Source organism: Vicugna pacos, chromosome 24 (assembly GCF_048564905.1).
Source record: "Vicugna pacos chromosome 24, VicPac4, whole genome shotgun sequence".
Classification (NCBI taxonomy): Eukaryota; Metazoa; Chordata; class Mammalia; order Artiodactyla; family Camelidae; genus Vicugna; species Vicugna pacos.
The window spans coordinates 11,014,976-11,039,870 of NC_133010.1; the positions used below are offsets into that span (position 1 = coordinate 11,014,976).

General features: G+C 47.7%; 1 protein-coding gene and 1 long non-coding RNA gene across 7 annotated transcripts in view; both read right to left on the bottom strand.

The window, feature by feature from the left end:
- Positions 1–19,047, bottom strand: part of MOCOS (molybdenum cofactor sulfurase) — a 50,583-nt gene extending 31,536 nt beyond the window's left edge. For 4 of the 6 annotated variants that reach the window (XR_012063831.1, XR_012063830.1, XM_072949000.1 and 1 more), the window contains exons 1-5: positions 17,385–17,563; positions 10,782–10,871; positions 7,073–7,139; positions 5,644–6,288; positions 1,874–1,950 (exon numbers count right to left, since the gene is read on the bottom strand). Coding sequence is in view for 4 of the 6 variants with exons in the window: in XM_072949000.1 (XP_072805101.1) it covers positions 1,874–1,950; positions 5,644–6,288; positions 7,073–7,139; positions 10,782–10,871; positions 17,385–17,526 (1,021 nt within the window). In the remaining 2 variants the exon portion in view is untranslated. Of the gene's footprint in view, positions 1–1,873; positions 1,951–5,643; positions 6,289–7,072; positions 7,140–10,781; positions 10,872–17,291; positions 17,564–18,978 lie in introns of those variants that run through there. The other 2 variants (XM_072949002.1, XM_072949001.1) reach the window with 2 other exon arrangements.
- Positions 19,048–24,207: 5,160 nt separating this feature from the next.
- On the bottom strand, positions 24,208–24,895 carry LOC140688941 (uncharacterized). The gene is made up of 2 exons (XR_012063764.1): positions 24,727–24,895; positions 24,208–24,322 (listed from the first exon to the last, which is right to left on the bottom strand). It is a non-coding gene; the product is annotated as an uncharacterized lncRNA (long non-coding RNA).

Sequence of the window (24,895 nt, forward strand, 5' to 3'; positions counted from 1 at the left end):
TAAAAATTTTTTTAAATTGTAATATAATCAGTTTACAATGTGTCAATCTCTGGTGTACAGCATCATGTTTCAGTCATACATGTACATACATGTATTCCTTTTCATATTTTTTTCATTATAGGTTACTACAAAATATTGAATATAGTTCCCTGTGCTATATGAAAATGAAGTCATTATAACTGGCAAGCCTGGATCTTAATGATTTTAAATACTTGTAAATAGTGTACGGTAAGCCCACACTATAAATGTTTAGGTCGTTGGTACCAAACAACAGTTTTCCATCGCTGTTTCTGTGGAATTTTTCTGTAGGATTTGTTGTCATCTTCCTTTTTTTTTTTTAATTAACGTTACTTAAGCACACAGGTAATTTAGATCCTTTCGTAACAGATCACAAAAATGTCCAATTTTGTCTTTAAATGTATAATTTTTTGCTGTTTGTTTTTGCTGGTGTTTAAACCATTTTAATATTATACAAAGCAGTTAAGGATACTTCCTACAACATGGATGAACTCTGGAAACATTATGCTACGTGAATTAAGTCAGACACAAAAATACAAATATAGTATTATTCCTCTTATATAAGGGGTCTCGAATAGGTGAATTCATAGAAACAGAAAGGAGAACAGAGGCTCCTAGGGGCTGGGGGAGGGGAAACGGGGAGTTTAGTGGGTCGAGTCTCAGTTTGGGAGCATGGAGCAGTTTTGGAGACGGCCAGTGGTGACGACTGCTCGACGATGTGACTATACTTAATGCCACTGAATTTTACACTTAAACATGGTGTACAGAGTTTGTCCTACAGAGTTCAACACAATTTTTTCCGAAAAAGAGTTAAGTAGGAAAAATCAGGGTTTACCTCACTGTGGGACTGTTACTGTCAATCTGCAGAGGTGCCCTGCCCTTGTGGTTCGGATTCCCTGTTAGTATCTTTCCCTGGGAAAGTGCTCATTTCTCAGTGTCTGCCTTGATTATCTCCTCTTTGTCTGGATGATGCCCAGTCACCTCCCTGCATCACTGTCAGGGCGACCCTCCCTTCCCATGCATCGTGTCTGCCCCCAGTGTTGGGCTGAGGCTGCCCCTGGTTCACCACAGCCCCATCTCCATGTGGACGGGACAAGCAGTGCCACCCCGTTCTACAAGCTCAGCTTCTGGAAGGAGCGCCCAGAGCACAGCAGAGGGGTGAGACCTGGCTCACCAGACAGGGGTTCTTCCAGCCTTGTACCTTGTGTCAACCTCCCTTAGATGGGAAGTGGCATCCATCTGGGTGTCAGCCTCTGGGGAGGGTCCCCCACCTGCTCACACACCCCAAGAACTTGTCAGGAAAGAACACGTGTCATTGCAAAGGCCAGCAGCAGAGACAGTGGTTGGGAGCTCAGGGTTAAGCGCTAGTGTTGCCTGAGTTTAAATCCCAGCCCTCCCAGGTCTCAGCTCCCTGACCCTGAGGAAGGCATTTAGCCTCTCTGAGCATAAGCCCCTCTGTGGGCAAAGCGGGCTCATCATAATGCTCCCCCGTGGGGAGACCCAGCAAGGTGACAGCCCAGTAAGGTCTCATGTCTGTAAGCGTTCCCAGGGCAAGGAACAAGGATGGCTCCTCTGCTTCTGTGAGGTTATTAATCTCTGGGTTGGGAATGTCTCTCGCTTGTTAAAATGTTCTTTTAACCGACACACACACACACAAAAGCCCCAGTCTCTTGCTCTTGCCTCAGAAGTCATTTTTGGAAGTTCTTTCAAACCAGCTTCACCTGCATTCAGTGTAGAGCTTCCACGTGCCGGTCTGTTGCACAGTCCCTCCTACATCCGGGTCCCCCCCATGCCAGGGCTCCCTCAAGGTCACGGGCAACAGGAGCAAATCCACACGAGACCGCTGTCCACTGACCTGTGAGGCGCTCGAGGGCATCAAATCCATGTTTTAGTGCTACGATGTCAAGGAATGAGATGGTGCCGTCTTCAAACCTGTAACCGCGGTGAGGGAGACGAGGTCACGCTGTGGCCGACGCCTCTGTGTGCATCTGCGCGTGTAATGATGAGGCTTTTCCTGTAGGCTTAGCCGTCATCTACAAAGACCTTCCCTCTGCTGCCTTAGACGACACTGCCCTTGCCTCCTCCCCTCGGGACAGAGGGCTGTGCACCCCAAGACACACGCGGGCTGCCTCTGGCCCTGATCCGCTCTGCAGGTTTCTCAGGATCAGCTGGCAGTGGCGATAAAAGACAGTCACCACCTTGGAAGACTCTGGGATTGCCAAAAAACCTCAAGCGCTGTAGGCCATTGAATTGCTGCCCTTGATCCCAAGATAGCATTTCTGACAGGGCATCAATTCAGTGAGACCAGTCAGGCAGCCGTGAGGTTCTTAACAAGAGTCTGTGATTCCAAAGTCTACAGAACCACAGGCTTTGGTAAAAATTACAAGGCTGTCAGTACAGCAGAGGTGTACCTTCCTGGCTATCAAGGTGTTCATTATGTTTGCATTTTATAACTCATGTAGACAAAATACTCGTCAAATCTTTATTGTCTGCGCACCGCATGCCGGGCACTGTTCTGGGTGCTAAGAATACAGCAGCGAACGTGACAGGTAGAAGCCCTGTGCCTTCACGGGGCTTCCATCCTCCTGTGGGCACAGAAACAAGGAGCAACAAACAGTAAACACGCAGAGAAGCCAATTAAGCAGCAAGCCAGGTGGTGACAACTGCAAGGAAGCCGCCCAAGCAGGAGGGCTGGCGGCTGCTTTAGAGGAGATGGTCGGGGGACGTCCTCTCCGAGGGAGATCATTTGAGCAGAGATGGAGTGGACGTCAGGGGGCGAGGGAAACCGCTCAGTTTTGAAACAGCTAAGCTCACAGTTTCAGGGGGAATCTGCATTCCAGGGAGAGGGTACAGGTGGAGGGGGAACAGCAGAGAGGTCAGAGGGGCCGAGAGCAAGTGAGCAGGGTGGACAGTGTAGGAGAGCAAGTCAGAGAATGTCCCCCTGGGTGGGACAAGTGGCCAGAGGGCTCTGTGCAGAGAGGAGGGACAGGATGGGGCCTAGGTTTTGATAAGACACCTCTGGCTGCTGCACTAGTGAGGAGGAAGGCTGGGTGACAGTGCGGAGATTCCAGCAAGTATCCGGATAAAGGATGGTGGCACACAGCAGCCTGAGGCCAGCTGAAGCTTTCAGTGGAAATATCATGTTTTGCATCTTAATACTCTAGGGATAACAGTTGCTCAAAATATCACTATTGCAATGTTAATTTCCTTATAAAACTAATGGTAATTAATAGACATACAGAATTAATCATGAATCGATAATGAATCAATTCATCATTAATTGATCACTAGTAAACGAGTAAATAATTACTCTTTAATAAGTTAAACATTATTAGCCATTAACAGCTTAGGTTATTAATTGGTCAATAATAAATATGTATTGATCAATAATCAATAAACTCTTAGGAGAAAAGGGAAGTGTTTTTGTTTCCATCAAGTGTTGTTTCTCATTGGGTTATAAAATAGAAAACACTAAGAATGTGGTCCAGGTACTTGTTTGAGAAACATTTGGTTGGGTATTAAATCTCTAGTCTGAGTTCTAGGTCTCAGTTCATAAGAAAAAAAAAAAAAACGAGGCTTCTAATGGTAAATAAATACATTCAGCTTTCTGGGAATCTTGATGCAGTATCTGCTATAAGGCAATTCACCCAAAGTGAAAGAAAGAGGTCTGGTCCAGCCCAGCCCACCCACGCCCCACCTGCAGTGAGCTGCACTGCTCTGGGTGTTCAGGAGTCCCTGTTAGATAAAAAAAGTTTGGGTTGTCGTTTGGCGCTGCCTTCAATGTGTACGATGCGCCTGTCATTCTTTTCTCACTTGGTTATACTATGTGCTACTTTATCACACTTGGATTCCAAAGGTTTTACATGGCATTCCTGTTTTAGAATCCCCCAAGTACGGAGAAGCCCTAAATAAAAGAGACATCAGGTAGTCTCATCGTGTGCTGATGCCAGCTCGGTCTTGGTGCTTCACCTATATTAGCTCTGAAGAGCTGTGCCTTTTAGAGGCTCACTTGAGAGGAAAAACATGAGGTGCAGAGGTCAAGTCACACAGCCCTATTCCCACAGCCAGTGTGCCCCAGGGCCAGGATTCGCTCCCCAGGGGTCTGGCTCCGGGCTCTACACTCTGGACCTAGGCCTCTACTTCTGAGGCCATGCCCCCTTCCCCCGCCGCAGGCCCCTGGTCTCTAGGGGATCTGACCCACCTCCTCATCCAGGCCCCGGGGCCTTCTCGGGCACCAGCTGGGTGACTAGCTCTGTCCCAACACCGCGGTGCCCCTGCTGGTGGACCCAGCGGAACCCTGGTCAGCTGCCACTCTCACCCTCACACATTCAAGCACACGGGTCCCAGCCCCCGCCATCCGGGAGATTTCGGGCCTGAGCCACACCACCCGCCCCTGCACCCTGAGAAAGACACAGGTACCAACAAACCCAGGCAAGGAGCTGCCTGCCCACAAACCTTCTCTGTTAACTCCCAGGGGGGCTCACAGCAGCCGCTGTTAGCAGTGCCCTGCAAGCCTGGTAGCCTCTGGTTTAAACAATTATTCTCGCTGACTAAGCACCAAGCTGAGCTGATTCCAGCTGCTGAAAACCAGCTATGCTGTCAACGCGTGTGCACACTTGTCCCAAATGGTGCCGTCTTTTTTTTCCCCATGAATATGAAACTTTACTTCAAGTTTTCTTGTTTATATACTATTCAAACAGATTAAAAGGAGAAACAGATCGAGTTTCATGCCTCTCTTTCATTGCAATTCTCAGTACCTCGATCAAGTTCCTTCCACTCTTTCCGCTTTTGCAGGCGAAATAAACACTTGGAGTCTATTGCTGCATTGATGCTTGAAACCTGATCATTGAAGAAGCCTGTGATTTAGCAGAAAACCAGGCACACCGGGCACGTCTGCTCCAGCTGCACACTGAGGATTCTGGTCTCTTTTTGGAAATGGCCTTACATTTCCAGTTAGTTTAGTTGCTATGATTTTTCCCTTGAACAAGTTTGCAAAGTTGTGGGGTTTTTTAAGGAATGATACTTGCCCACAAGTCCAAGGCGGCTCTCTATAGTCTCAAGATAGAGCACTGCTTAGCCACAATTTGTGGGAAGTGACATGTGCCTGTTTAATGAATTTTCTGGTAAACCCTATCTTGCTGTCTCATTATTCGGAATTTTGAGTGGCTTCCTTCTGGAAACGCTGCTGCTACCGAGAGGACACGGGCTGCTCGGTTGTTGTTTTCAAGGCACCCCTGTTAATATTGTGGTTTTTCTTGTTGTTATTGATTGTTACTTGTTTTTTCTACTAAGGGTGCTGCCTTTTTAAAATCACTGCTTTAATTGATGCCCCCCCTCTTGCCAGTGCTCTGAGCAAAGAGTGGTGCCCACCCTCCTGACTCCCTGGAAGGCCTTCCCCACTTCTGCCCGCAGCCCTTATCTGCAGGCCCCTGTCCTCCCGCAGCTGTGACGCCCACATGTAGGGCAGAGACCACAGTCGCCTATGGCAGCTCCAGATCACTTCTGCCTCCCAGATCTGAGCCCTGCCAGCCAGCGCGGTTCTGGCCCCTTACACAGTCTTACAGGTAGCACAAGCCAGACCCCAGCCTTGCTGACTTCCGGCCGCCACTCCCATCCCCAGGTTACCTTTCAGCTACCGACTCTCTTGGGATATAGAAATCGTCTCCTGCAAGGTACGCAGCGGCCGTGCCTCCTCCAAAGTAGGTTTTCCTCAGCAGAGGAGCCGAACGATTATTCACCAGCAGAGCTCCCAGGCCAGTGGGGAACCCAAAGATCTTGTAGAAGGAGATGGGGACAAAGTCGGCCTGGTGAACCGACAGGTCTAGAGGCGAGGTGCCCACGTAGGCAGCCGCGTCCAGCAGCACGAACCACTTCCCAGGCACGCTCATGGGGTGCACCTGCCCGGACTTGACCTCTTCTATCCAGGACAGGGGGTATCTAGTTCCGGAAAAGTTACTCTGAGCCGGGTAGCAGAAAAGATGCGGAGGCTGGCAGTCTGGGTTGCCGGCGGCGGCAGCATCCTGTTTCTCCGCAGACCACATGTCCTCAGGCCTGATTGGGATGGAAGTGACATTCATGGTGGCAGTGACCTTCCTCATGCCCACCACGGAGGTGTGACTGTCGGTGAGGTAACAGAACCGACTCCCGCTGCTCTCTGGGCCCGGGGACACCCACGGGAAAGCTTCTGCCACCAGTTTAAGAGCAGCCGTGCTCCCAGCTGTGAAAATCACAGTGTAGTCCTCCGGGGAGGTGTGGAAATGGGCCAGGATCCTGGAAGAAGCACAGCATTAGGCAACTCCTTGGTCTCCCTCCAATGTCAATGCTTGGAGGTAGCTGGATTTCCACAATGACATCTCTCTACCTTAATACCTAGGGAAAAACCGGATAGGCTTTGCCACAATTGTGAGGTTCCGGCAGTGGCAGCGGAAGTTGTGGGAAGAGGAGGCAAACAGGTTCACACTGGCAAAATCACCCAGCCTCCCAAATCTCCATCTCAAGTGGATAAGACTAAAATCCGCAGCTACCTTAAACTCAGTTGAAAATACTCCCTTCTTGGTCCACTGTCTGGCTCTATCATAATAAGTTTCAAGTCATCAATTTGTTCCACGTTGCCTTTTACATTGGCAACCCTATAGCAAAAGAGTATCACTTTCAGATTGAAAATAATTTGAAACTGTATTGATTCAAGCACCTTTAGGTACCGCCTAGAAATTATTGGCCAAAAACTAATCAATTTGTTATATGTAAATATTAGTAAAAGGGGGGGAAACTGAAAAACAAGATGTCTAAACGTGAAACATGAAAGGGGGAAAAAAAACAGAGAAATTGTTTTTCTTCTCCCTGAAAACAAGATTTAGGAACCTGGGTCACTCCTTGTCACTCTGGCCCCCAGGAACTCTGGCACCAGCCCACAGCCACACACAACAGCTGTCCCTCACTGTCATGGTTCCGGGTCTTCCTGAAAATAATTCAAAACTTCTGTGGGATGCAGGCAGGAGGCAGGAAGTCCGTCCACCCACAGGCGCCCTCCCAAGCTGGCGCCCCTGCTGCTCACCTGTAGCGCACCTGCTCCACCGTGTCGTGGGTGAGCTTGCTGCTGACGTTCTGGCTGTGAGGATTACCTGGTAGGTTACAAAGACAGAGCCATTGAGTCACTACTTGCGGTCTCTCCTTTTGTATTCCTCTAAATCCCTCTCCTTCAGTTTCTCAAAATGTAAGCCAAAAAAAAAAAAAATCATACGACCCAGCAGTTTCACTCCTATATACTCTTGAGAAATGAAAACATATGCCCACACAAAGATTCATGTACATGCATGTTCACATTAGCTTTATTTGTAAAGCCAAATTCTGAGAATGGCATAAATATCCATCAGCTGGTGAACAGGTATAAAAATACAGAAACACAAAACAGGGAAACAAACAGACAAAATAACCGAAAATTATGTGGCTATAAAAAGGGGCAAACTACTGGCCATGTCACAATTGAACCCCCCAAAAATTAAGTAAAAGACACCAGACACAAGAGGTCATCTATTGTATGAGTCCATTTATATGAAATGTCCAGCAAAAGCAATTGTGCAGGGATACAGAAAGTAGTGGATTAGTGGTTGCCAGGGGTTCGGGGGTTCGGTGCCCGGTGGGGAGGGGTTGTGGGAGTAGGGATGTGGGCATCAGAAAACTGACTTGGGGAATGAGTGTGTTCTGAATGATTTATAGTGGTGATGGTACCACTTGGTAATGTTACTCAGAATCACTTAATTGTACACTTGAAATAGGTGAGTTTTATAAGTACAATATAACTTCATAAAGCTGTTAAAGTAAAAGCGCTCCCTCACAAGAGGGAATCTGGGAGGTGCATTTTGGAGATGGAAATCAGCTCGGAGGCAGCCAGGCCATTGCAAGAATCTTTCCTACAAGTTTCCCACTAGGTGGCCCGTCCAGCCCTGTTCACTGACTGCCGGGGGCCAAGCACACAACCTCAGGAGGCTGCCCTTTCCCCTACCCATGAGACCCAGCCATGAACGTCACTTGGTTTAAGTCCGCATCTGTTGCCTGCGTTCCCACCCCTGCTACTGGCACCACTCCTGCCTCCTCAAAACACGTGCGGGGGGCCATCATGTCTCCCCCTAGGCCCCCATTCTCAAGGCCAAAGACTCACCCAATTTCACCCTTTGTCAATTTTGAGTGTTTCTCCCCTCCTGGTGTCCCCCCTGTGTGTGTCCCAGAGCATCATTATCTCCCTCAAAATACACACCCAGGCGTGTATATAGAGCTTCCCAAGGGCCTGGCCTGCAGGGTCCAATCAGGTGCAGGACCACACGTGCACATTTAAGGCAGCCTTGGGCTTTTCTATTTTAGAGTTTTTTGTTTGTTTGTTTTTCTCGCACCATACCTTAGGGGTCACACTGGAGATCTGGCCATCGAAGCTACCAACCTTTCTTTCCCGTTGAAGCTAGTAACCTGTGGGATTGGATACTTATCCCCACAGCCTTTCATCACCTTGGCTTTTAGTCCCGCATCGTTAGGACCACCTGCAGTCTCGATTCCGTCACCTCTCAGGCCAGCACCTTTCCCACGGTTAGGACTCTTACAGGTTAAAGGAGAATGGCAGGTCTCTGCAAATCATGGATTAAAATCAAGATAAAGTCTCCCCTTGGAGACTGTGCCCCAGATTTAAATCTCTGCTGGCTACAGGAAACTTAGTGTGGCATTGCAGGACCATCGTGAAGCAAAGCAGTCTGGTGGGGGCTAAGGGATTGTGCTCTGGAGCCACACTGCCTGGAGACTGCCCCCTACTGGCTCCCCAACTCCAGCGCTTCCTGACTGTGTGACGTCTGGTTAGTCACGTACCCTTTCTGGGACCCATAAAGCATGAGTGATAACAGAACCTGTACCATAGCTTATGAGATGACAGAAGCTGTATCTTAGCTTGTCACCAGGATGGAGAGGATACAGGTAAAGCACCTGGAGCAGCACCTAAAGTGCAGGAGGGCCCAGGACATGTTAGGTATCGCTAGTCTCATTAGCACGGCTACAGCTGCTGCTACTATTATTCCAAACTCTCTTTCGAAGGTTATCTCCTGATCACACTATGCTGACTGATGCCCTCGGTGACTGCCCATTGTTGCTAGAATAAAGATCAAAGTCTCCGGAGCATCTCCAATGCCCCTACCTGGCTCTCCATCCATATCTCCACTGCTCTTCTCCCCTCCCTGTGTTCCTGGGCTGCTCCCTGGAACCACTGCAGGGTGTTGGCTCATGCTGTTCCATCTGCCCAAAATGCCCTCTCCTCCTTTTTCCCAAGTGAATTCCTGCTCATCCTCCAGCATCCAAACCCTTGCTGAAGAAGTTTCCCTGACACTCACACTGCCAATCACCAATCCTCTTTTGATACAGATCCCCACGGTGCCCAGGGCCTTTTGGTCACAGACTTTTGCTCAGATGATAATTTACTTTTTTTACATTTTACTTTTACATCTTACCCTACTTTACTTTTTTTAAACATTTATTTGGAGATCACTTGATTAAGGTCTTGTCTTGACTAGACCATAATCCATGAAGGCAGGGACTATGTTTTACTTTGTTCCCATTCCAGTGCCATGCTCCTGACACCAGAGTGACTTAATAAAAATATATGGACTCAGCAGGGCGGGGAGAATATAGCTCAGTGGTAGACTGTGTGCTTAGCATGCACAAGGTCCTGGGTTCAATACCCAGTACCTCCATTTAAACCTAATTACCTCCCCTGTCCAAAAAAAGACAAAAAAAATAAATAAATAAAAATAAATAAATAGATACCTGCACCCCAATGTTCACTGCAGCACTATATTCAATAGCCAAGACATGGAAGCAACCTAAATGTCCATTGACAAAGGACTGGATAAAGTTGTGGTATATTTATACAATGGAATACTACTCAGCCATAAAAAAGAATAAAGTAATGCCATTTGCAGCAACATGGATGGATCTGGAGATCATCATTCTAAGTGAAGTAAACCAGAAAGAGAAAGAAAAATACCATATGTGTGGAATCTAAAAAAGAAAAGAAAAGAAAAAAGAAGACACTAATGAACGCATCTACAACACAGAAACAGACTCACAGACATAGTAAACAAACTTATGGTTACAGGGGGAAAGAGGGCCAGAAGGGATAAACTGGGAGTTCAAGATTTGCAGAGATTAACTACCATATATAAAGTAGATAAAAAAACAAATTTCTTCTGTACAGCACAGGGAACTATATTCAATATCTTGTAGTAACCTACAACGAAAAAGAATATGAAAACGAATATATGTATATATATGTATGATTGAAACATTATGCTATGCACCAGAAGTCGACACATTGTAACTGACTATACCTCAATTTATAAATAAATAAATAAATAAACAAACAGAGAGAGAGTGAATGAATGAGTGAGTGAATGTTCCTCCTGCCGCCCCACCCTCTGCACGATGCCAGCCCCAGAGGGCCACTGCACCACCAAACACAGCACCTTCGTACCCCTGTGCCCTTCCTGACACTGACCCCTTCTTCTGGAAGTAACCTGCGTGTCCCTGAACGGTTCCTCCCATCCCAGCAGCATATGTGCTACAGGGAGTCACTCCGGGTCCTTGCCTGACCCCCTCTCTCCTGGGGCTCACTTAACTTTGTGTGTTCAGCACAATCCCTGTCTTAACCTGACATTTATTAAGCATAGAAGTATCAGCTGAAGGTAGTTGGCTAATGTCCAATGCAAAAATCAGTTAGTGTTTTTCGTTACCATAAACATTTTCCATGAGATCTTTAGTGAAGTTTGTAAGCTGGCTCTGGGGGAATAACGTGGCTCCTGCATGGTCAAGGTAGACAGTTCCTAAAAGAAAACGCAAAAGAAAGCTGTGGTTATTTTTCAGCGCTATTCCACTCATTTTACCTAGATCTGGTTTGTGTGAGCCGGACCAGCGTCCATTTGTTGCGTTTAGACATAATACCAGGCCACCAATTTCTTGCAGCCTCTTGCTACGCACCTCTTCATCCAAGTGTAGGCATAAGCCATGAAGGACTGCACTTCCAACTGTTAATGACCTTTCGATCCCCGAGAGCCTTCCTGATTAATCTTCGGAACCAGGAAAAGCAGCCCACACACAGGAGGGGCCCAACAGACGCTCATGATTAATGACAGCAAAGCTATTTCATATTATGACTCACACCCTATTTTGGAGTTTCTGTGAAGCCTCCCTGACTGTCCAGCCCTGATTCTACTTTCCCATAGTGAGTTCCACAGTCTTCGATCCTAGCACAGCTTTGGCAGCTTCGGAGATTACTAGGAATGAAAACAATCTTTCCAGTCTCATAAACAGAGAAAGGCAAATTTAGATGACAGTGTGCTACCAAGCCTTATCAGTCTGATTGCCCCAGATCAAAAGGTTGGGTAACTCACCGTGCAGGTGAGGGCATGGGGACACAGGCCCACTGGTAGGAGGGTAAACTGGTACAACTTCTTTATGGACAACAGTTTAGCAATAGCGCATGCTTTAAAATGCAAATTCTTTGACCTAGAAATTCATCTCCTAGGAATCTATCCTATATATTGTGAAATGGCCTGTCAAACAAGCTATTCAGTGCATCATTGTCTGCAACAGCAAAAGTTTGGAAATGTCTTAAATATCCATCCATATGTATTCAGAACAAAGAATTTGTGTACACCCATCTAGTACTTTGTAAGTACTAACATGGAACAAACTCTGAGATACATCTCACAGACATACAATGTGAATAGATTCATTTGTTCTTTCATGCATGCACTTAACAAATATTTTTGTTTTGTTTTGTGCAGGATGGCCTTTTCATTTGTTTTATAACATCTTTATTGAGATTAATTCACATTATCATAAACTTCACCCTTTTAGAATGTACAATTTTGTGGTTTTAGTATATTCACAAAGTTGTGCAACCATTACCAGTATCTAATTTTAGAACATTTCATTATTCCCCAAAAGAGACTCCATTCCCATTGCCACTCACTTCCCCAGTCCACCTAGCCCTAGACCCTGGCAATCACTAATCTACTTTCTGTCTCTATAGATTTGCCTATTCTGGATATTGCATATAAAGGGAATCATATGATATGTGGTCTTTTGTGTCTGCTTTCTTTCACTTACCATAATAATTCCAAGGTGCATCCATTTTGTAGCATGTATCAGAACTCCATTCTTTTTTATGACTGAATAATATTCCATTATACGGATGTGCCACATTTCATTTATCTAGTCATCTGCTGATGAATATTTGGGTTGTTTCCATTTTTGCCTATTATAAGTAATACTGCTATGAGTATTTGTGTACTTGTTTTTGTGTGGACATAAGTTTTCTCCTGTTTGGCTGGTTATCCATTGAAAAATAATTTTTTTAAATTTTGATAAAGTCTCATTTGTCTATTTTTGTTTTATTGTTGCTTGTATTTTTGGTGTCATAAGAAACCACTGCCTAATCCAATGTCCTGACAATTTTTATGTATGCTTTCTTCTAAGACTTTTATACTTTTAGCTCTTATGTTTATGTCTTTGACTCATTCTGAGTTAATTTTTGAATACATTGTTGAGGTAGGGGTCGAATGTCAGTCTTTTGTGTGTGGATACACCATTTAAGAGACTATTTCTTATTGAGTAGTCTTGGCAATCTGTTGAAAATAAATTGACTATAGAAGTATTGGGTTTATTTCTGGACTTACAATTCTACTCCTTCTGCCAATAACAAATGGTCTTGATTACTGTAACTTTATGTAAATCTTACTTTTATGGGAAGTGTTGAGTCCTTCAACTTCATTATTTTTCAAGGTTGCTTTGGGTATTCTAGGTTCCTTGCATTTCTATATGAATTTTAGAATTAACTTGTCAAAAAAGTACCTGGGATTTTGATAGGAATTGCATTGACTCTATAGGTCAGTTTGGGAAGTATTGCCATCTTAACGTATATTAAGTCTTCCAATCCATGAATACAGGATGTCTTTCCATTTATTTAGGTCTTCTTTTATTTCTTTCAGTGATGTTTTGTAGTTTTCAGTGTATAAGTCTTGCACATCTTTTGATAAATTTATTCCTGTGTATCTTATTCTTGATGCTTTGGGATTTATTTCCTTTATTTCACTTTCATAGTGTTCATTGATACTGTATAGAAATCGAATTGATGTTTGTATACTGATCTTCTATCCTACAATTTTGCTGAACTTGTTTTTTTCTTTTTTCTTTTTTCTTTTTTCTTTTTTCTTTTTTAATGGAGGTACTGGGGATTTAACCCAGGACCTCATGCATGCTAAGCATGCAGCTCTACCGCTGAGCTATTTCCCTCCCACCAAACTCATTTTTTAGCTCTAATAGTTTTGTGCATAGATTTTTCTATATATAAGATCTATATATAAGATCATGCTCTCAGCAAGTAGAGATGTTTTTCTTCTTCTTTTCTAATCTGGATGCCTTTTGTTTTATTTTCTTGCACAGTTGTACTGGCTAGAACCTCTAGCACAACATTGAATAGAAGTGGTGAGGACAGACATCCTTGGCTTGGTCCCGATCTTAACAGTAACATTTTCATTCTTTCCCCATTAAGTAGGATGTTAGCTGTGGCTTTTTGTAGATGGCCTTTATCAGGTTAATTAAATTTCTCTTTATTCCTACGTTTTGAGTGTTTTTATATTCAAGAAATATTTATTGAGCACTTACTATGTTCCAGGCACTGTTCTAAGTGTTGGGGACATAATAGCAGACAAAATAGAAGCTGGTATGATAGTGACAAAAATAAAATAAATATAAACTATTCCAGGTGATAAGAAATGTTATGGCTCCAACAAGGATCTACTGTACAGCACAGGGAATTATATGCAATTTCTTATAATAAGATATAATGGAAAAGAATCTGAAAAATATATATCTATTTGTATGTATATGTATAACTGAATCACTTTGCTGTACACCTGAAAGTAACACTGTAAATCAACTACATTTCAATAACAAAATAAAATTAAAGGCGGGGGAGGGTATAGCTCAGTGGTAGAGTGCACACTTAGCATGCATGAGGTCCTGGGTTCAATCCTCAGTACCACCACATAAATAAATAAATAAATAAATAAATTTACCTACCCCTCAAAAAATTAAATAAAAGAAATATTGTGGCTTAATTTTGTTTTAAAAAAAGCCCACATACACACACATATAAATATAGACAACCACTAGGAAGGCACACAAGACACGAAAGGCAGCAGCTGACACTGGGGTGGCCACCACGGCTGCAGCTTGGAGTGAGAGAGGGGCTCCTCGGCCATTTTTCGTCCTCCTTTGGCGCCTTTTGAATTTGGTACCAGGTAAATGTATCACCTAGTCCAAAAAAATTAGTTTTAAAATAATGTTCTCATTTACTGAAGATTCTGAAATACAAAGGAACCACGTCAAAAGAAAGGCTTTTGTACACCCACGCATCAGGGACGTGCTCCTGGGGAGCCACAGTGCCCATGTGAAACCTGCTGCTGGGGAGCACCAGGCACCTCGCCCACAGTCCTCTGCAGGAAGCCATTTCGGAGAAGGCTGCTTTGACCTTTGATCCAGTAGTTAACTTTGTAAAACAAGGCAGCCATGTTAGGTCAGCTAGAGACCTGATCTTATTAGAAGGTCAGCCAGCATAGTGGTTAACAGTGCAGAACCCAAGTCAACCAACCTGGGCTGAATCCCGTTTCACTGCTCTGCAAGCGGGATAAGGGCTAAATGAGCTGGTATATGACAGTGCCCAGTCCAGTGCCTGGTGCACAGTAAACACTCCATAAGGCTTAGCTATTATTAGAAGAAGTAAGCAAATGACCCCAAAACCAACTGGCATTAGGTCTTCAAGAAAGGAAATTCCAGGGTCTCTTCTGATTCACACATCTTCAGTTCTTGGTTCCACGTGAGTGAGTGGCCATCAATCAGCACCGTGAGGCTTCAAGACCCACTTGAACCACATCTGTGTAATCAATAGTCTCCCTCCACCAAAACAAGTTGGTTAGGCAAGATTTTTCAGCACTTACAGGTTAAGCACTTAATTATCCAGAGTACCACTTAACCAAATTCTCAAATCGGCAGGAAAACTATGGAGTGGAGGGGGGTGGGGTCAGGAGAAGGAAATAGAGGTGAAGCTTCTGTTATTTTGGTTTGGTTTAGTTGTTTTTCCCTGCCCTCTCTCTGGTTCATCTGTTTCTATGTGAAAAAAAAGGGGGATGTGTTCTAAGACTTCCTGTGGTGGGAAGGGTAAGTTTAGTCCACAAAAGTCTACTTCAGCCATAATGTAGACAAAATGCTGGGAAATTGTACCAGATAGTTAGATAGATAGATAGATAGATAGATAGATAGATAATACATACATACATACATACATACATACATACATACATACATACATACATACATACATACATAAATACACACACACACACACACACAGTCAATGCACAAAAACACTACCACAAATTCAGTAGATGTTAAACAGGCACTGAAAGCCAGCCTGGGATCCTGGCTATCACATCTAAATTCTACATTTGATAGAAAGGGCACAGTTCTCCGAGAGACAAGAATGAAACAAAGAGGGATCTAGAACTTTCCCAGGGTTGAGGGATGAAGGGTGTGAAGGATGAAGGGTGTGACGGATCAGAGCTGGAAGGGACTAGTGGATTAAGGAGGCGTGATACTGAAATAATTACCTACTGAACAATAAAAGCCCCGGGGATTAGCTTCAAAAGAATGGGCAGCTTTCTCATGCCTCTGCACCTGTAGGTGCTCATTCTATCAGTGTCTCTATTTCTGTGGGTAGGAAATTTCCATAAGTAAAAAGTTTTAGAGAGAGAGGGAGAGATGGGGAGAGACAGGGAAAGAAAGAGAAAGGATGTGGGAGCAGAAGAAGGAGTCGCTGTCTCCAGCAGGTGAATGGGTTGCTCTGAAAGACAAGGAGGGAGTAAAAAGAGGCCGCCAGAAGGGCTCCTGCCTCCTCCCTGAGCTTCCTTACTTAAGTACAGACAGGGGACACTGAAAGGGGGGGGGCACTGAAGGAGGAGGCCACAGCTCTTTAAGCCCCCAAAGGGAAAAAACAGTAACATTCCAAAACATGAGGAAATGACCCAAAGAGATGAAATCAGCTACCTGATTCCCCAAAGGCAAATCATGGTTGCTGTTCTGCCACAAGCAGGCAATCAGCACCAGCTGTTCACCACGACGGAATAAACACACCTCAAATCTCAGTGCCTGGCGCACGAGCTGCCCATTTACCCCGGGCCCCGCTCAGTTCAACCAGCACGCCGCTCTAAGGCTTGACGAAGCCCCTCACAGTAGATCCCTGGCAAAAGGGTAAGTCTCAACCCGATCCCATGAGGGGCCACCCTCCCGCCCCGCAGCCACGGGTTGGGAGGACCACGGGCCACCTCGAACTTGATTTCCAGTTGAACCTGCCTGTTCCGCCTTGCGGAACTCGAAGGCACGATGTGATCCCGGTCCTCACCAATTCCAATTTACAGATTCGCCCTGTACTTAGAGTTCAAAGTATACGGTTTGCTAATTCTTCAGGTCCCCCAGCGAGCAGGAGTTCTGAGGCGTTGTTCCGACTGCACGAGCGATAGAGGGAACATATCTCAACATAATAAAAGCTATATATGACAAACCTACAGCCAGCGTAGTACTCAACGGTGAAAAACTCAAAAGCTTCCCACTAAAATCTGGGACAAGACAAGGCTGCCCACTATCACCACTCCTATTCAACATAGTCTTGGAAGTCCGACCGCACGAGTGAGAAAAAGCAGACTTCGAAAATAAAAGCTGCTGGGAGCGATCCCAGAGCAGTCTGGAGCGCAGCCTTGGGAGGTCCCGGCCCAGTGGCCGCAGTCCCTCGCTCCCCACCCCGCGCGCCCGCAAGTCGCGGTCCCAATCCCGCTCGCTGGCCTCCTTGCAAAGCTCCTGTCCCCGGGCGAGCACCCGAGCAGTCAAGGCCGCCGGGCATTCCTGCATTTTGCAACCCCGGCTACAGTTGGACCTTTAGAGTCGGGAGTCTCGTGGCAAACGAAGGCAAGGAGAATCTCAGGCTCTATTCGCGGAGGGCGGAACTGGTGGAAAAGGACCAGGCTGGTCCTCCACCACTGGGAAGTCTAAGGAGCAAGAAGTCTTGGGGCCGCAGGGGCTGCAGGTGGGACCTCGGGGTGCCGCGTCCACCAAGGTGGCCCGTGGACACATTCCCCGCAGGTCTTTCGATTCAAAATACATCCCCAGTGAGGTGACGCCGCTCCCACCTGGTGCAAAAGCTCCTTTCACGTCGGTTCTAGAAACCGTGCGCCCCGACAGCCGCCCGGCCAGGTCCGCTCAGATGCCCCCGCCGGTCTCACCTGCCAGGCGGCTGAATTCGCGCGCCCGCAGCTCTCTCAGGCTCCGTCGGCCGTACCCGTAGGCGAGAGGCTGCGGGCTCGAGTCCAGGAACCCCGCGAAGGCCAGCAGCTCGGCCCCTGGCTGCGCGGCCCCGCCGGCCATGACCCAGGCCCGCCCGCGGCGCCGTCCAGGCAGGTCTCGCGGGGGAAACGCCGAGGCCCGCCCGCCGCGGCTCCGCCCCCGCCGCGCCCCGGCCGCGCCTCCCCGCCTGCCTGTGTCTCCGGGTCCCCGACGAGGGGCGGCGCCTTTCCCGGCGGGCCCGGCTTGCCCCGGGAGCGCTGACTGGCGGAATTGCACTTTTTCCTACCCTTCTCCCACCTAGGGGTGTGGGGAGGGGTGCGCGTGGTGGTTGTCTCTTAATTGCTTTCCCACGCAGTCCACTGAGATGCCCCCAGACACTCGGAACACCAAGTTCTCAGTTATCTTCTGTCTCAGGGAGAAGCTTGTGGAAGAAGTAACGAATCCCTTTTTCCTGCTGGGCATCCTGGAACCTAGCGTTCCCCCCACGCTGGACTCTCCCTAGCCCGAGCCCAGCGCAGCGCCCGAGACCCTCATTTTCCGTGGAGGGACCCTAGTGTGGGGGATGAGGAGTTTGCAAGGACACTCTCCGTGTTGCCAGTCCTTAGTAGGGCGTGTGCCCGGCGCTTCTGGGAATGCTGCTGAGCAAAAGGTGGAAGAGGGAGAATTCGGGATCTATGAGGTTGCTTAATAAGTTCTCGGCAGGTACGCACCGTCGGGCCCGGATATCTAGCGTGGGACCCCGGCAAAAGCATCTCCTTTGCTCCCCTCCGGCTTGCCTCTAGGGTGCTGGGGGCAGAGCGGTTCTGTCCCGGGGCACCATTGTCTCAAGCACGGGGCCCAACTCATGTGCGGGTAGTGCGCGGCGAGTGCGAGCTTGGGAGCGGGCGGGCAGGTGCGGGCCCGCTTCACGGATGGAGTAAAAAGGGACCAGGCACTGGAAGCTCAGGAAAAGTGCAGGGGTGGAACCCAGTTGAGGAGAGGGGGAAGTTGTGTGGAACCCTCTGAGCTGGGGGCTTAGGTGAGGACCCACATGCGTGTCAGGTTGGGTACCCAAATGTGGGGGCCCAGGAATGAACCACTGGCTCTCCAAGCATGCCGCGGTGGAAGGAGGTGGGAAGGGCACCCAAGCCACAAGCTCGCCAGGCCCACAGTCGCCCAGTGTGTGGGCTGAAGGCTCCTTAGGATGCATGAGGATGGGTACAGCACTGCCGTCCCTCCCCTTGCCCAGCCTTTGCCTGTATAAAAAGCACCCCGAGGTTTCTGCATCCCTGGTGGCCCATCGTGAGAGCCACGGGAGGGCCGTGCACAGCCCTGCCCCTCCTGGCCCAGCCCCCAATACCAGATCTGACAAAGACCCTCCCGGGGAGCTTGGTGTGGCCCTGGCCAGAGGCGTCGGTCCTGGAGCTGCACCATACCGGGGCTGCAGCAACAGAGCGGATAGAGCCGGTGCCCCAGCTCCTCCTTGTTTGGGTGGCCTCTGCCCAAAGACTGCCCTGTCTCATCTAACTCCCTGCAGAATCCCCAGGCACTTACAAGGATGCATACTTGTTCTGGAAGAAATGAATGAGGATGAATGGATTTCATCCTCAGCATCACCATCCATCCCACCTCCCTGCTGCGTGTCTTCTGGCCATACTTGGAACAGGAACCTTGGGCATCTTGGCCCTGCTCCACTACACTCCCTCCTCTAAATGTGACTTCTGCTAACAGTACTAACAGGAGCAGGCACTGCACTGGGCAGGTGTTATCCTCTTACCTGTACTAATTATTCAACAAATAAACAGATCTATGAGGTGGCCTTTATAGGTGGGAAAGCTGAGGCAGAGAGCAGCAGAGTGGCTTGCTCAAGGGCACACAGCTAGAAGATGGACAAGCCAGCACCTGGGAAGTCAGTCTCCAGTTAAAGCTGTTCAATCATCTCTCTGGTGCAAACCACTGTGGTCCTCAGTGCCTCTGTTTCCCCATCTCTAATTTGGGAGAGTGGTGGGGGTTGGTGCTACATTAGGACAAACTTGCCTAGGGAGCAATCTGAATGGGCCAGGTCAGAAATTAAAAAAAAATTTTTTTAATTGTTAAAATATACATAAAATTTACCGTCGTAGGGATCTTTAAGTGCACAGTTCAGTAGTGTCAAGTATATTCACCTTGTTGTGCAAACAATCTCCAGAACTCTTTTTTCTTGCAAAACTGAAACCCTATACCCATTAAATAACAACTCCCTCCCCCTGCCCCCAGGCCCTGGCAACCACCGTTTTATTTTCTGCATCTAGGAATTTGGCTACTGCAGGTACCTCATATAAGAGGAATCATATAGTATGTCTTTTTGTGACTAGCTTATTTCACTTAGCATAATGTCCACGTGGCAGCATGTGTTCAGACTTTTCTTTTTAAGAAAGGCTGCTCCATTATATGTATACACCACATTTTGTTGACCCATTCACCCGTCGATGGACACTTGGAATATTCTACCTCTTGGCTATCGTACATAATGCTGTGAACATGGGTGTATGAGTATCTCTTTGAGACTCTTCTTCCAGTTCTTTTGGACATGTAGCCAGAAGTGGGATTGCTGGATCATATGGCACTTCTATGCTTAATTTTTGAGGAATTGCCATATTGCTTTCCACAATGGCTGCACCATTTTACATTCTCACCAACAGTGCACAAGGGCTCCAATTTCTCCATATTCTCACCAGTACTTATCTTCTGGTTTTGTTTGGTTTGATTTGGCTTTTGTTGTTATGGTAGCCATCCTCCTTGATATGAAGTGGCCTCTCACTGTGGTGGTGATTTGAGTTTCCCTAATGATTAGCGGTGTTGAGCATCTTTTCATGTGCTTGTTGGCCATCTGTACATCCTCTATGGGGAACTGCCTATTCAAGTCATTTGCCCTTTTTTTTTTCGTAACAAAAATTGTTGCTGCTGCTGTTGCTGAGTTGGAGGAGTTCTTTATACAGTCTGGATGTTAACCCGTCATCAGGTATATACAATTTGCAGTATTTTCTCCCATTCTGTAGGATGACTTTCCACTCTGTTGACTGTGTCCTTTGAAGTACAGTGTAGAACTATTAAGGTCACTAAAAAACCACTGAACTACCATTTAATCAAGAAGTATCTTTAAGCCCCTGGCTCTGCCCAGGGCTTTGTTATGCTCAGGAGGTTGTGAAGATCCTGAGCCTACAGCCACGTAGGGAAAGGACACAGACAATGGGGCTGAGTGCCCCAGAGAAGAGAGACAGGAACTGCTTCCAACCAGGAGTCCAAAGGACAACGGCTGTGACCTGGGCCACAGGGAAGAAGGGTGGATGGGGGGAGGGAGCGTCCGTCTCTAACTGGCACCTTCAGGGGCATTTCACCAAGATTCCCCGGGCCTCTCCTGCCAGAAACAGACTGTCAGAAATCAAGAGTGCTCGCTCTTCCCCTGCCTGAAACAGACCCTCCAGCCCCCACCAGCAAATGTCTTACACGTGTTCATCACTCAAGGAACTCCCGGTCTGGTGCTACAGGCCTGCCACTCCTTCCTGGTCCAGCTGCTGGCCCTAGAGCCTCGGAGGAGCCTGGGCTGCTCTATGCTGAGGCCCCAGGCAGCCAGCCTTCGTACCCCAAGTTTACAGCTTTGTAGTGAAACAACTCTTCACTGGCCCCTCCCGACCCCTTTCTCACCAAGAACCATGAACAGTATGTGCCTAGAGCCACCTAGGTAAGGAGAGAGCCCTGATTTTGTACTTAAAACCCCTCCCCTTGGTGAGGCTTTGCCCCTGGTCCAGCTCACGGAACCTGGTTCTGTCCTCGGGATGATGTGTTTCCTGGCAATGGGCTCCATTCTCAAAATCTCCACTGCACATAAGACATCCATTCGTGTATTATTCGTTCATTCACTCACTTGGCAACAGGCCAGTGAGTGCCTCTAAGAGTCTGGTGGTTGAGGAAGGAGGTGGGGCAGGTTTGGGGGCAGGTTTTGAAAGGCTTTAAGTCAGACTAGGGGACTGGAATTTCATTCTGAAGATTTTTGAGCAAGAAAGTGCCCCCAGGAGGGGATTTAAGTGGCCAAACTGTCCAATGGCCATGACCAGTCTGATTGGGGGTGGTGGAACTGGGGGCAGGGAAACCAGCTACAACCTTTTGCAACTGTCCAGGCTGAATTACTGAAGATGAAAACGGGCTTCAGCAGGGACACTCACTCTGTTCACTGGGGTGCTGCTCCCTGCTAGGAACGTGGTAGGTGCCGGGAAGACAACAGTCCATGAGGCAGCCTCTGGGCTAAGAGGCCCCCAGGACAATGCAAAAGATGGGCCTGCAATCAGATCGCCCCTCCATGCTGCAGTGCTGGAGAAGACCCTTCCTTCAAGCTGTTGAGCCTCCCCTGCCTAGGACTTCAGAGGATCCTGGAGAAAGTGGGGGAGGGAGGACAGCATTCCCAGTGCAATGGCCTGGAGGTGCAAAAAGGCTCAAAAAACTCCAAAGGCAGGACCTTCAATGAGGCTGGAGCACAGGCTATGGTGTGGGGATGAGGAGTGGAGATGGGGAGTGAGGCAAGAGAGTGGGTCAGACCCTGCAACGGAAAGGAGTCTGGATGGGGTCCCGAAGGGACAGGAAGAGGTGTGTCTGAGACCCTGGCAGCACTTAGGAAGAGCTCAGGTGTGGGGAGGGTGCAGGCAGCAATGCAGCCAGAGGGAGGGCAGGAGTCCTGATGAGCCACGAGGGCCCAATCTGAGGCCAAGATGGTGCAGAAGTCATGGAATTCGGGGACAAATGGGGCCTGAGGGAGGACTGGCTCGGGAGATTGGGTGGATGCAGGGAGGAGGGGGCACAGGGAGCCAACACGGAGCTCAGTTCAGGATGTCTAAGTGGAAATTTGGGCCCAGGGCTCTGGAAGGACAGTTGGTTGGAGACAAAACTCACAGGAGGGCCTAGTGGAGAAGTCATCCCAGGAACTCTGGAGTGTTCAGGGAAAGAAGTCAGAGTCCTGGGGACAGTGACATTTAAACGTCATCTGCCTCCATGCCACTGACTAATGAGAAGGTACTGGCAGAGATGGGAGAAGAGGCAGAGGAGGTAACTAAGGCTGAAAAGTCAGTTAGAACAAGGACTAATCAGGTTATTGAACTTGCTGGTTAGGTGGCAGGCAGTGACCTAAGTGAGCATCTTGGTTATCTCAGCATGCACAAAGGTCCTGAGTTCAATCCCCAGTACCTCCAGTAAAAAAACACATTTCCTGCCAAGTAGTTGGAATGGTGGTGGGTATTTCAGAGGAGGCTGAACCTGGTTTGGATAGTGAAATCAGTGTTTCCCGCTGTGAAATGCATACCTCGCTAACCATGAGAGCCTGCTGACCCAGATGTTAATGGAGAATCAGAAGAGGGCCAGCACAGCAGGAAGCAGGAAGAGACAGCCAGCCGGGGAGCAGGTACCTCCCCAAAGCCTGGCAGGGTGGAAGCTCTGGTGGAAACAACTTGAGAGCAGTGGAAACAACTTGAGAGCAGCGGAAAGAAAGATCAGAAAACCCCAGGAAGCTCCCTCCCCTGTAGAGACAGCAGACATTTTCTGCAAATAGAAGCTAAAAGGGCAGATCCAAATCATGGTATGTTTGGGAACAAGGCTCCATTATATTCACAACAACACAATCCCGCCAGCACTAGGCAGTGAGAGGGTGGGTGGGCCCAGAGCAGGGGTCTTCCTGGGGCCCTTTTCCTGGGGGCCCAGCTTCTCCCTGTTCATTCAAGGGCAGGCTGAGCCAAGATCCCCTTTTCTTGTTGCTTCTGTGTTAACATCTCCTTCCTGCTCTTTGTCCCCTCCCTCTTTATGCCACCAAAGACAGGGAAAGGATCTGATACCAATCATTCTATTCACTGACCAGCAGATTACACTAGAGGATGTTTCCTCCGCCAGCCAGAGTTATCAAACTTATTCCTGAATGCAGCGAACACTTGACAGCACATTGTGCTGGACACACTGTGCCACGTGCTGAAGAAAACAAATCTGATGCCCTGATGCTTGGGCGTTGGTAGGCCTGTATACCTGGCTTTCACTGGTCACCTACCCAGGACCCACTGCCCCTCCGATTTTGCTTTGGAAAACCTCCCCCACGTAGAGCAACCATGTGGTCCTAATGGGACCCACCTCCCTCCAGCTCCAGGCGAGGTAATCTCACGCTCTTGCTACATCAGATGGGCAGGCCCCAGCCACTCAATGCTGGTTTCCTCTGCCCACTGTGGTTAGTTCAGGATGGACCAGTCAGAGGAAAGCTAGGGACCTCATGTTTAAAGGGTTATTCTTTTTGATATGAATGAGCAAGAGGATCTGTAGCCTCGAGGGCTGCTTTCCTCCATCTCGTAGCCACAAGGGAGGGCAGTCTTAGAGGAAGACTGACATGTGGAGAGGGCAGAGCTGAGAGAATTCGAGAAAAGGAAACTGCCCCGGACACACTATAACTGGGCTTTGTCCTACCACTGAACTTTCTTCAGTGATGTGAGCTGATAATTCCCTGTATCTTCTTGAGACAAACTTTCTTACCGAAGAAAGCATCTAACTGATACAGCTTAAGACATACACTAATAAAAGACAGGAAGTAACAAAAGAAAATGAGAATAAAATACTATGAATTCAGAGAAAGAATACTTGAAATGAGGGGGATTAATAAAGACCCTATGCAGCTGAAATGAGCTTCACTTCACTTCACCCCAATAGTAACAGTTACCAATCACTAGTGTCTTACCACAACCAGGCCTTGGGCGAGCGTTTTTCATGCACTGGCTCACTTAATCCTCCAAACAACCCTTGAGGTTTTATGAAATGACACTTTTTATGACATGAAACTGACATTTGTTCTTTCTTCCAGAATAAAGCAATCTCAGTTCTCAGCTAAGCACATGACGACCTGCAAGAAAAGATTTCATTTCCCAGCCTCTTTTGAGGTATCAAACTGGCCACAGAGATTAAGTAGAACCCTAGGAACTTCCAAGCTTTCTTAAAGTTAGAGGCAAGCCTTTTCTTATGCCCTGCTGGCTGGAATGCAAAGATCACAGCAGGAGGCCAAGCAGCCAGCCTGGATAGCGAGGATGCCACATACTGAGGGTGGGGGCAGAGAGCCCAGGTCCCCTGGTCACACGGAGAAGTCCCCCAGCTCAACCTGGTCTGCCTACCTTGACTCCTTTTGAGACAGAGAACTTCTATCTTGCAATAAGCCAGAAAAAACATTTTGTTTTCTTTCAGAGCAGAATCGAGGTCGGACTGGTCCCATTAATATCATCTCTACTTACAGAGATGAGGGGGAAAACTTACCCACAGTTACAGCTACTGTGAGCCAGGATCCAAACACACTTCTTATTCCTTACATCTGGGTTCCAACCCTCACCCAGACTGCCTTGAGAAGCATAAAATTTGCACAAAAGTGGGTAGAAGACCTTGCATTCTTCTTACAGACGACCCAGGATTTTCTATGGTGGCCACA